Source organism: Nelusetta ayraudi, unplaced genomic scaffold (assembly GCF_046127955.1).
Source record: "Nelusetta ayraudi isolate G7.1 ecotype Tasmania unplaced genomic scaffold, CSIRO-AGI_Nayr_v1 ptg000135l, whole genome shotgun sequence".
Classification (NCBI taxonomy): Eukaryota; Metazoa; Chordata; class Actinopteri; order Tetraodontiformes; family Monacanthidae; genus Nelusetta; species Nelusetta ayraudi.
In genome coordinates this window covers 9,465,605-9,477,865 of record NW_027466185.1, presented here as the reverse complement: position 1 = coordinate 9,477,865, position 12,261 = coordinate 9,465,605, and the positions used below count along the sequence as shown (strand labels likewise).

Genomic DNA, 12,261 nt, shown 5'->3' with positions numbered 1-12,261 from the left:
TTATTATTTTTTTTTTACTTTATTTCTGGATCTCATGGAGACAGATTCCGCCTGCAGCCAGGGAGTTGCAGCTACGTATCAATTTGGAAGCACTTTCAATCTCTCTGGATAATGCTTGGCTCCCATGAGGCAGAGAGTGGCTCTTTACACACGTAGGAGTCTTCCTCCCAAAGGAATCGATGAACGTAGCGCTCAACGGCCGACTGCGTCATCGTCATTATCACGACGCTGAGCGTTGTGCATGGCGTCTCCTCCAGGCAGAGAGACTGGCTGCATATAGCTGCTCTGTTTCCCCTCTAGTTTAAAATCCATCCTTCATTTCTCGTCACTTTCCCTCCGTCTCCATCAGCTGTTGCTGCTGCGCTGCTTTTTATGGTTGATTTGGGAGAAGTAAAATTTGATGAATGCAATCAATTTGGAGGGCTGAATAAAAATGAAAAAATAACAATGGTAAAATGATGTCAGCATGAGTCGAAAAGAAAATTCTAAGAGGTTTGGGTGTCAAAAGGGGGCAGTGCAAGAGGTTTGCCAAAATTAGAAAAAAACTGCACCGCAATACCGTTTTCCTTTTTTTTCAATGCGCGACATCCAATCTACTGAAGCATTTTTCTCTTTGAGCTTTTTATGTCAATCGACATCTTTTGAATACATTCCCCTGCTGTCTGCGGTGCTTTTTAGCGGCGACCCCTCTGTTGCTGTTACATGTGTCCTTCAGCGGGAATGTGCGCTTTCATCACAAAGCCCTTTACCGCGCGCGCGTCGCAATTTTCACCTGCGCGGCCTCAAAAAGCGGAGCGATGGAGGCGGGAGTCGAAGATTACAGAAGATTAAGGATTCAAGGGTACGAAAGTTAAAAATAGCCAGAAAGTTCGGGGAATGAAGTGACAGGCGGAAGACGAGCAGGGCACGTCTTTATCTCTAGGAGCGAGCAGCAGGAGCGCCGCCGTAATGATTCGCACTGATAGCTACAGCGCTGTTGAAAATCTACGGTTGCTTCTAAAATTTACCTCAGCAACATTTTCCAACAGCCTCTCGCCTTTATTGTGAACTCCCCGAAAATGTCCATCATTAATTGCCTTTGCTTGGCCCACTTTTCTAAAAGTGAGTTTGTTAGCTCATTGCAGGAATTCTGCCTTCCAAATACGTTTAAGGGTCCCACACAGCACTTTTTCATTATTGATGTTTTCATTTAACAAGAAAAACCGAGTGAAAGGACGCTGTGTTCTGATGATCTGTCAGTGTGTAGAGAGTCATCAGTCCTGTTCAGCTGCTCCACTGGAATTTGGATGACGAACAAAGATGGAAAGATGAATGTGCAAGAAAGATATACTGTATAAGAAATGAAGATGTACGAAAGAGGGTATAAGATGAGACATTTGAGGTTCTTTGATTGGTGTCGTATTCTGCAAAAAAAAACAAAACAAAACAAAAAAAAAAACGGGGGGCTGCTTAGTAAGAGGTGCGAGGCGGAGGATGGAGGCCGGAGTGGGAGACGAGGAGTGAGGTGAGACAGAGAGACGCAGTTAGAGGGCAGCAAGGCGGCGGCGGCCGAGTGCAAAAACCCTCATTGGCATGCGGTGAGCGCGCCGGCTGCAGCTGCACCTATCAAATCACCACTTCGAGCTCTGACAGGCACATCCTCCCCGCAACACCGAGCTGTCCCAGCCTCGCCAACGCGCGCGCATGTGCGCGCACGCACACACGCACGGACAAACAAGCCCAGTGGCGCGGGCGGGTGTCGTCGTTGTGGGAGTCCTCCTCATCCTCCTCCTCCTCCTCCTCTTCATCCTCCTCCTCCTCCTCCTCCTCCCCCTCCTTCTCTGCCCGGCCCCTTCGGCGCCGCCGTCTCCTCTCATCCTCTGCCTTCCCTCCCTGTCGGTGTCCCCCCACCCCACCCCACCCCACCATCTCCTCCCCACCCCCGACTCACCAGCATCAAACTCCCGTCCTTATGTAACACCCCAACCCCTCCCCTCCCCTGCCCGCCCACCCCTCCCCTCTCTTCTGTATCTCCTCCCAGGCTGCCTCAAAAAGTTTTGCCTTGTGGTCGATGCTTTTCTTGTTTTTTCATTTTTTCATTTTCGTTCAATGTTCTTTTTTGTATGTGTTTTTTTATTTGTTGCCTTTCTCACTTGAGGCACAACAGACACACTCACATTAAAAAGCAGGAGACAGTCAGCCAGCGTCGGAGCATTTCTCTCTCCCCCCCCCCCCCTTCCCTTTTCACTTTGCTATTTTTTCGCAGTTTGCCCGAACGTGTCTTATCATCACGTTTGAGCACGAGTTCTATCATCATAGTCATTCACTCATTTCTTTATTTATTGCTCGTTAGATACTTGTTTTCGACCGCGGGGGCCTACCGGCTGCAAGTGAAGTCCATAACGACAGCGCAGGCGGCTGTGATGGTTCAAAAATCCCAGTTCGCCCCGCCCCTCCTCGCTTCAACACCTCACGTTTCTGCTGAGGAAAACCTGCTCAATCACCGCTCGCCATCGTTTCGCTCGCCGTCATTTTCCTCCACACTTGTGTTTTTCCTTGGACCTTACATTTTTTTGTCTCTTCCCCGATCTCCACTACCCGACTTACAGTTTTGCAGAATGGATTACAACTGCACCCCTCTCAGTTCACATCTTCATTGTCATCTGCGAGTGGCTGGGTCCTGATCCATGCTAATGCCCGTGTTGTGGCCCATCCCCTTCAATCAGCTCGTTATCTCTCCCCCGGCTTATGCTAATTAAATACCAACACGAGGCGAAGGCGTCTTGATGGCGCTGCGGCTTTTCACCGCAGCCGACGGATGCCGACGTGCCCGCCGCCGCTCAAGTCTTCCGGCCGGGTGATTTTTCAATTGGCCACGAGAGCGCGTGGCATGAGGAACTCTCACACGCACACAACACACACAACACACACAACACACACTCACGCACACACATGCACGCACGCAAACTGAGGGGAAAGACATCCCTGCCGCCACTTTATTCCACTCCCGCTCTCATTAAAGTGAAATTTCTTCTGGAGCACTATCGCAGCTCATCTCACCCTCTCTCTCTCCCCCTCTCCCCCTCTCTGTCCCTCACTCTCTCCCTCTCCCTCTATCTCTCCCTCACTCTCTCACCCCTCTCTCTCTCTCTCCCTCTATCTCTCCCTCACTCGCTCCCCCTCTCTCCCTCTCTCTCTCTCCTTCTCCCTCTCTCTTTCCCTTCCTCCTTTGCCAGAGCTGTCAGATTTGTCCCCTAACACCCCTTTTTTTGTTTACAGCCAAACAGAGTGACGCTTCATTTCAAAGTGGATTAGTTTAATAAGTGGCAGGCCTATAGATAAGAGGCCTCCCTTTCCTGTCTCATTCCATCAGCGCCAGATTAGCTGGGCCCAGGAAAAAAACATTGGCGCTTTTTTCCCAAAGGTCACCGACGACATTCAAAGAAAAGAGAGGAGCGACTGTTTTTTAATGAACTTCATTCTCTGATTTCAATTCCAGGTGCGCTCGCCTTCACTATCAGTGATGGATTTGAAACTTTTGTCACTCTGGCATTCAATTGGCTGCTGGAGGTTATATAAGATTTTTATTGAGAAAAAAAATGCCTGTCCCTGTAGGATAACAACATTCCTTTTCAGATTCTTCTTAACACATTTGAAATAACACACTAGAAATGTTGCTTTTCAACAGCAATTGAATGCCAAAACCTGCATCATTTTTTTTAGCATTATTTAGCTATGTACCTATATGTATATATATATATATATATATATATATATATATATATATATATACCCAAGTTGCGATAGAAATGATTATTTTTGCAGAGTTAAGTTCATATGAGTCACTCAAGAAAGAGAATTGGGTTTTTGAGTCAAATGAGTCACCTGAGCTAAGCCAACAGATGCAAATCCAATTAGCATAGCAATCGCACAACATCAGCGTGTTGTATGGCCTCCACTTTGCGTTTTGACAGCTAGTGGAAGCGGTGATGAGTCAGCGTGCAATGGTTTACCAAAGTTTATTCAAGACACTGCAGCTCAGCTGACTGACAGGACGGAGAAAACTAAACAAAAAGGGATGAAATCTCAGGAGTGGAGAATAAAAAAAAATGGCAAAGGTGATTGTTCCCTCGGATTTAATCATCTCTTCCTCCACATAAACAACAACAGAAAACACACACACATACACGCACACACCACCCAGCGCTTCCATGTGTTTCTCTCACGTCGCTTCATGAAGGTTCTGGACTGGCAGCATGTAAATCAGGCTCTTCAGTATTTCACTGCTGTAATGAAGGACCTGCGAGTGCCAAGGGCTGTCTCGCCCTGAGGCGGAACAAGCTCCGCTGTTCATGTACAACTGGGCCATTTCCAATGGCAGCAGAGAGGGCGAGCGAGCGAGCGAGACAGAGAGAGAGGAGAAACCTTGTTGCAATGTTGCGTCGTTGCCGTTTTATTGTCATTTTATGTTGCAGTCAGTTTTTTTGGGGGGGGTTGCGCTATGCGTGCGTCTGCTAGATAAATGGGCCGTCCTCGCAGCCCAGGCAGGAACGCCGTAGAGATCCTGACACTGCAGGCTCGGCAGCGCAGTAAAAAATGTGGAGGGGACTTTGCAGAGACTCTGCTCCCCGCTGTCACCTGTAGACAAGAGTGGGCGCTCATGTCGAGTCGGCGAGGCTAATAAACAGCTTCCTGGACAGAGTCGCGGCAGCGCACAGAGCAGAATGACAATCAGCCCGGCCACGCTTTTGGTCACATTGAATTGCCCTCCATCTCAAACCAATCCAATTTGGCTGTCGAGGCAAATTGAATGAACTGAAAAATAATGGACTGCTTATAGTTGTTTGTAATTGTAAAAAAAAAAAAAAGAAAAAGAAAAAGAAAAAAAGAACCTCCGAAGTGGGTAAACTCAAACCATCATTTATTTTTCTTCTTTGTTCTCTCTCCACAGTGACCTGCCCTATGAACGAGATCCTCACCGCCTCCACTGGTGTCATCATGAGCCAGTCACCGGGCAGCGGCTTCCCCCACTTCGAGTCGTGCTCCTGGGTGGTCAAGGTGGAACCGGGCTACAACATCACCTTCACCATCGAGCACTTCCAGACCAGCCGCCAGTTTGACGAGCTGGAGATCTTTGACGGTGAGTTTGCGGCGACCCAAGGAACCTCAGATGAACTCGGTTTCAGTTGGTTGTCGAGGAGTTTGCTGACGTTGCGCAAATTGAAGTCAGTTTTTGTTGACGATGAAGAAAAAAATTTACCAAAACGGTAACCTTAAAGACGGCACTCGGCAAAGTTCCATTGATGATTCTTCCCAGTCAGGTAGTGGTTGCTCCTGCTTTCCAGATGATGGAAAAACGCTAAGAGCACTGGCTGCCCTAGTTGGTCAAAACCTCTAGAATACAGAGTTGGTATTTCGTAAATGCACTCAGCAGTCAGTTCACCCACTGCAATCCCACTTTGGCTCCCCAGCGCTGCTTTTCCAACACTGTTTCCCCAGCGCCTAATTATCGGTGGCCATTGAAAAGTATCACCAAGGTTCTGTTTTAATGGTTGAAAAGAACCCCTTTTTGCCCGTAGTTGTCATGCGGGAAGACTCCGCAAACCTGCCGATACCTGGCTGGGGAAACAGCTGCCGAACTCACCAGTGTTCCTGATTTTTTTCTTCTTTTTATCTGCGGCTGAATAAAGAGGGTGCAGCCGCTCGCTATGCTGCTGGGCTGCCAAGCCAATTACGGTTGTTTTGTTGTTTGTTTTCAGCTTCTCTGAAAAGTCCCAGCTTGGCAGATTTTAATTTGTCGCAAAACAAAAAGGGCGTGACTTGCGCAGGGTTTAAAAACTGAGCATTTCCATTAATTAAATACGGCGCTGTGTCAATTTCCAATTATGGGGGAAGCGCGTTCAGCGGTTTGCTGGTCGTGCTGGCGTCGCGCAACAGGCAGCCACGCCTGTGAAGACTCGCTGATAGAGGCGTCTGCATCTTTCTCTTTTTCTCATAATTGCCATGAAAGGACGGATTCTGTTTGTTGGGGTTTTTTTTTCCTTTCATGGGTGCGTTTCCTCTGTTCTCCACTGCAGGTCTGTCCAGGCAGAGCCCCCTGCTCATCACCCTCAGCGGCAACTACTCCAGCCCGCTGAGCATCACCAGCTCCAGCAACAAGGTCTACCTGCACTGGTCCTTCGACCACACCACCAGCCACAAGGGTTTCCGCATACGCTACTCAGGTGAGACCGAGTTGAAGAATCCTCCAGTTCGTAGCTTCTGTTGTTTTGTTGTTTATTGTTGGTTTATTTTAAGATTTCAACAATTTTTTCATTTGTCACGTCACATTACATGACAGCCAAATGTTGGTGTGATGGAGCCTCACGTTAATTGTGCATTCCAAAGAATAGAGAAAGTGGCAAAAGTGGCAAATGGCAAGTTCAATATAAGTTTCCAAAAATACAAAAGATTAAAAAGTGGCAAGTGCATTGAAGTGTTTTACAATCCAATATAATATGATATAATATAATATGATTAGTAGCAAAATATGAAACTACTACTACAATTAGAATACAATTACAAAATAATGCTAGTAATAAATAATTATAGTTATAATAGTGATAACATCAGTAAAATAGTAGTAATAATAATAATGATAGTGCAGTATAATGATTGTAAATGGCGGTTGGTTTGGAATGTGTTCACCGTCAGATTCGCAGGATCAGACTCTGTCACGGCGAAGGTGCTTTTCGGCTCTCTGCATAAACAAGGGCGAGATCTTGGCTTCCTGAAGCGGCTACACAATATCTGTAAAAATAGATAAATAGATAGAATAATAAATAAAAAATGAAATGACCCATCTCCATGACAACATAATGGGGGCGGCTGGCAGGCAGCATCTGCAGCGCTGCTCGCTGTGCAGCACAGGCTGAGAAATTAGCAAACCCTGTTTTCCTTCCATCCCTCGACGTCCCTCTGCTCGGTTCTGCCTCCATGGAGGATCTGTCGGCGTTTGACACCTGCGTAACTCGCCGTGAATGATGAGTGTGTAAATATTAAAAAAAAAAAAAAAGCTTTCATCCCTCTCTGTCTCCACCACTCGGGCCAGGTTGACAAATGGCTTCTTTGTCAGTCGGCAGGGTTCTCCTTCTCCTCCCGACTGAGTTTGTTGTCACTTGTTTTTTGAGCCTCTTTAACTTCTCATTTTTCCCGAGCTGAGTCGGATTTCGCAGCGGGGCAGCCTGAAGTGAGCGAGGGGCTCAGTGAAAGACAAGATAGAGGCCGAGAAAGGATTAGGGCCACAGGTAGAGAATTAAAAAAAATAATTACAGGAAGGATACTTTTTCATTTTCCATCTCGAGATTAAAGTCGAAACGTCAAGAATGAAGTTGAAATTCCATGAATAAACTCAAAATTTGGAGAATAAAGTTAAAAATTAATGAGTAAAGTCTCAATTTCGTGATTAAAATTTTGACACGGAATTTTGAGTATTTTGTTTTTTTCGTGACAAGAATTTCCTTTGTGTTGATTGGAGTCAGTACGGGTTTGTCTTCGGCGGAGAGGAGAAACAGATGGAACTTGCGTCCACTCTACTCCCCCCGGTGCTGCCTAGCGGACGTCCCCTCTGCCACCTTAGTCCTCGTCCGCATCCAGCCGTCGGCTCCATCCTGACGCCTCGCCGTTTTTTGCTTTCCTGCGTTCCTCTCTTTTGTCTGCCTCTCCCGGCCGTCTCCGTGATCCAGTCCAGTCCTGTCTGCTGCCAACGTGGGTTTTGATTTCTCTGAGCTGCAGGGCTCGCCGCCGTTAGACGAGCTCCGCGCTATGATATGCAGAAAATGGAGAGGGAGCGAGAAGGACAAGAAGAAGAAGAAAAAAATAGGTGCAGCGAGACATGAATTATACACAGATGGAAATCGTGAATAGGAGCCGCCAGTCGCAGTCGCAGACAAAAAGCTCTCTGGCTGGGCGTGCACGCTTTTGGATTAAATATGCAGTTGTCTGATTTTGTATCTGGACGCATTCCTTGAAAAAAACTAAAGAAAACAAAGCAAGAGAAAGATGACGACGAGGGCAAACGGAGGACGGCGTCGCACTTCTTAAGCCACCGCAGCCTGGATTACACCTTGTTCGACTCAACTGGGTGGACCTCGCTCACAAGACGCGTTTTCATCTCCCCGCCGCCTGCAAAATGTTCTGTCAGCTCCCCAGAGAAAAGTCCGCCACAACGCTGCCGCCACCGCCACCACCTGTCTCGCCAGAACAGTCGGCGCTGACATAGCATAGAGTTTTATTTTATTTTATTTTATTTTAATTTTTTTGTTGAGTTCTGTTTTTTTGTGAGGCAGCTTTATCTGATTGCACGGCGCTGATATATCCCCATGCACCTGAAAACAGAGGCCAGTGGCGTCACCACGTGTGAACGGTTCATGTCGGAATTTGCATTTTTATGGGGCTGTAAAGTGGTCACAGTGATTAAACGTAATGGATAATACGCTTGTTTTTTGGGTTACTTTTATGTGTGTGTGTGTGTGTGTGTGTGTGTGTGTGTGTGTGTGTGTGTGTGTGTCCATGGTCCACTTCTATCCTAAATGCTTACCTACAACCACCACTACTTCTGTGTGAATATACGCATTTTGTCGCATCAACGCGTTTATTTTTTAACCCGTGGGTTTTATCGGTTCTCGCCGTTCTCGCCACCAGCCGACTTGTTGTCTGCCAAAATTCTGGCCCACGAACCCGACTAAATCCTCCAATCACCGCGCATCCCTCACTTTTGCTTTCCTCTTTTTTCTTGGTTTGTTGTTTACTTTGTTTTGTTTTTTTCTTCTCTTCTCCCCCCGATGTGCATCTGTTTCCCCTATAATCAGCTTTGCTCTCCTGCCATTTACCTTTAGAAGCGATAGCATTGTCGCGCCCGTAATAATGTGCAGCATCCTTTACCAAGACATGGACGACAGATGCAAATGAGAATCTGGCGCTTCTGCGCTTTCTAAAACACCTTCATCCCTCAACCCTTTCTGAAACCATTTGCATCATTATTAGTTGTTTTTTTTCTCGTTGCTGTCGCTGTTTCTTTCTCTTTGCTCGCTACCCTCCAGACTCTCCCTCTGCAAACACTCGCACTCTCCAACCTATTTGTTCCATGCTCTCACCAGCGGCCTACTGCAGCCCCCCTAACAACCCTGAGAATGGCACCGTGCACAGTCTGACTGGGACCAAGCTGGGTAGCACCCTGCGTTTCAGCTGTGACCAGGGCTTCCGGCTCATTGGCCAGAGCAGCGCCACGTGCACGAGGACGGCACAGGGGATCCACCAGTGGAACGCACCGGTGCCGCTCTGCCAAGGTGAGAGAACAGCAACAGCAGTTCATTATTGGGATCACGTCAGGTGGTTTAGTGGACTAGACTTTTTAATTTAGTCGAGACAAATTTGCTCTGCTCATAAAAAAAAAAAGAAAAAAAGGCTGGAGCAGGTTAATGTCACCCTGCTAGCTTGTAACAGAGGAGCTTGTGCTTTGTTTGCAGTCTGTGACATTGCCTGGGTGTGAAATGCAGATGGAAAGCAGGAGCTCGTCTTAACAAACTCTCATTATGCTGCTGTTTTGCATTGTTTACTGCCGCCGCAGCCGCTCCGACAACAACAAAAGACAATTTCAGTTTCTCATCAAGTGGCCAAGATTGTGGCACAGAGAGGGAGGTGGGACAGAAAGACAAACTAAAATAATGCTTGTCTGAAGCGGAAAATGTACCTTTTTTAGAACATGCATGCGGTGCTTTTCTTTTTTTTTTCCCTTTTTTTTGTTTACTCCAGAGGGTTAAAGTAAATAATCAGACAGGCTCAGAAGTGTGATTGGTGCCGACAGCGCGCCGTCATCGAGGTCTCCACCGCCTCGGGTGTCTGAAGGAACCTCTCGCTCTCTCACTCCCGAGAGCGGCTGCGATAACACTGCAGCAGGTTAATGATTGCTCTGGCTGAGCTGAATTGTTTGATGTGTCAGTCTTCCCGGTTAATGTCTCAGTTATCTGTCCGTCACTCTGCTCAGCTCCCATCTATGATTAGAAACAAACCCCAGCAGCAATCAGCACCACCTTCAGCACAGACACATTGACACGTTTTTGATGGTCAGGGAGAATCTTACGTGACGGAACAAAAACACTGTAGATTTTTATTCTACGTGGCTGCATTGTTTCTTATCGATTTCCAGTCATGGTAAATATTCTGCTCTCCCCCCCTCAACGTTTCTTATGTGTTCATCACAACACATGGCATTGTTTTATTAAAGGAACAGAGCCCTCAAAATTGGAATTCCAACCGTTTGAAACTCGCCAGGTTCTCGTGAGATGCCCTGGTGACATTTTCTAATACTAGTGACCTTTCTAGAGTTTCACAGAGGTGAGGAACTGAGACCGACCATCTACCCAACCGTCCTCCTACATTCTCTGAAGCCAAGTGTTTCACCTCCATATCACTCAAATTTGTAATTTAAGTCTTTGATTTGTCTCAAAATGATCCTGTTAACACCATGTCTTTAGCCCAGGGGTGTCAAACTCATTTTGGTTGACGGGCCACATCGAGGAAAATCTCTTCCCAAGCGGGCCAGACCGGTAAAATCATGGTATGGTAATAATAACGTAAAAAAAACCCAACAACTTCCAGTTGTTTTCTTTGTTTTATTTTGTCTGTGTTCTTTGAGGACTCTGCAAACTGCATCAGTGTTGCCAACTCCTCAGTAAGGAAAGTCGCTATTGGCTGTCCTGAAAGTCGCCAAATGACGTCATTGTCTTATTTGCATAATTGACAATTTGCACTTGATCGCAACGTAACAACACCAGGAAAAGTCGCTAGATTTGTCGCTCGTCGCTTTTGACAACAAAAAAAAAAGTCGCTATGGTGAGAATAGCGACTTTTTGGGGGGAGAAAGTCGCCAAGATGGCAACACTGCTCTGCATCAGCTTTGTCTGTTTCGACAGAGACATTTTGGGGCAATGAGGGCAGCCAATAGGAGAGGTTCTGAGGCAATGACGGTAGCCAATAGGAGACGTTCTGGGGCAATGAGGGTAGCCAATAGGAGACGTTCTGGGGCAATGAGGGTAGCCAATAGGAGACATTCTGGGGCAATGAGGGTAGCCAATAGGAGACGTGATTGGATGTACTTGTGCCGATTTGCTCAGCCCCAGTATTGAGTTTGTTTGCCAAGCAGAAACAATATTGCGACACCAAGTGGACACATTTAGAACGGCACTTTCTTTCACTGATAAATTGCAGTTTTTATATTTTGCAAAATCATCTCGCGGGCCAGAAGAAAACAGCTTGCGGGCCTGATCCGGCCCACGGGCCGTATGTTTGACACCCCTGCTTTAGCCCAAACATCTGCTGCTCTATCCAGGAGAATCTGTGTGTCATTTGTTTTTCAAAATAAAAACAAATCCAAAAAACAAAAACAAATGACGACTTTTCGGCAACCAAGATGAAAAAACGGACAACAAATTGTCGTTTCCGATTCCTGTGTGCTCAATTGGAAAATTGACAAAACAGATAACGGTTGATTGTCCACGTTTGGTATTTCAATTTCAGGCGAGGCGTTTGACCCGGAGGGTTTCTGCCACATCCATGCAACATTTTTTTTTTTTTTTTATTATTGCATGTGAGATGCAGGCAGGTATCACAAAAGTTAAAAAAAAAATAAAAACGAGTCCAAAATCAGGAATTGGAAAAATGATTTATCACTTGTTTTTCATTTTGTTTGATGATGAGTCATTATTTGTTTTTTTGGGGTTTTTTTTGGCTTTCATTGTATTTTGAAAAATGAATGAACAGTTGATACATGGATTCAGAAACCACCTTCATGTCCGTCTCACCTGGATGGCAAGTACTAGTAGTTTGCACAACAGAAAGCTGCTGCGGCTTCTCTCTCAGAGGCTGCAGTGGATTTTTTTATTTTTATTTCTTTATTTTTTATCACGTTGCTCAGGGACAAATTGCATCTTGCGCCATTCCAAACACACCTGGATGTCACCTCACAACCAGCACAGCGACATCTCATTCTTTTTAATTTAATGTTGTTGTTTTTCTTTTTCCACACCCACACGAACTGCGTTACGCTTCCAACGGCCGGAATTCATTACCGCCGGGAAACTGAAGAAGCGCCTCTTCAAAGCTCTTTTTCTTTTTTTGTTACTGAACAGCAGCAGCAAGAGGTGTGTAAAGCCAAGAGAGAGCGAGGCAGCCATTCAATGCCTGGGCCAGGTGTTGCTTCCACGTGAACTGCGTGCGCTCTCTCTAGACTTGATTGTTAGCACT

General features: G+C 46.4%; 1 protein-coding gene across 2 annotated transcripts in view; it reads left to right on the top strand.

Annotated features, from left to right (window-relative positions):
- csmd2 (CUB and Sushi multiple domains 2) overlaps window positions 1–12,261 on the top strand; it is a 225,237-nt gene that overhangs the window by 186,386 nt on the left and 26,590 nt on the right. For both annotated transcript variants that reach the window (XM_076011540.1, XM_076011539.1), the window contains exons 48-50: window positions 4,931–5,119; window positions 6,057–6,203; window positions 9,117–9,305. In XM_076011540.1, coding sequence (XP_075867655.1) covers window positions 4,931–5,119; window positions 6,057–6,203; window positions 9,117–9,305 — 525 coding nt within the window. The remainder of the gene's footprint in view (window positions 1–4,930; window positions 5,120–6,056; window positions 6,204–9,116; window positions 9,306–12,261) is intronic.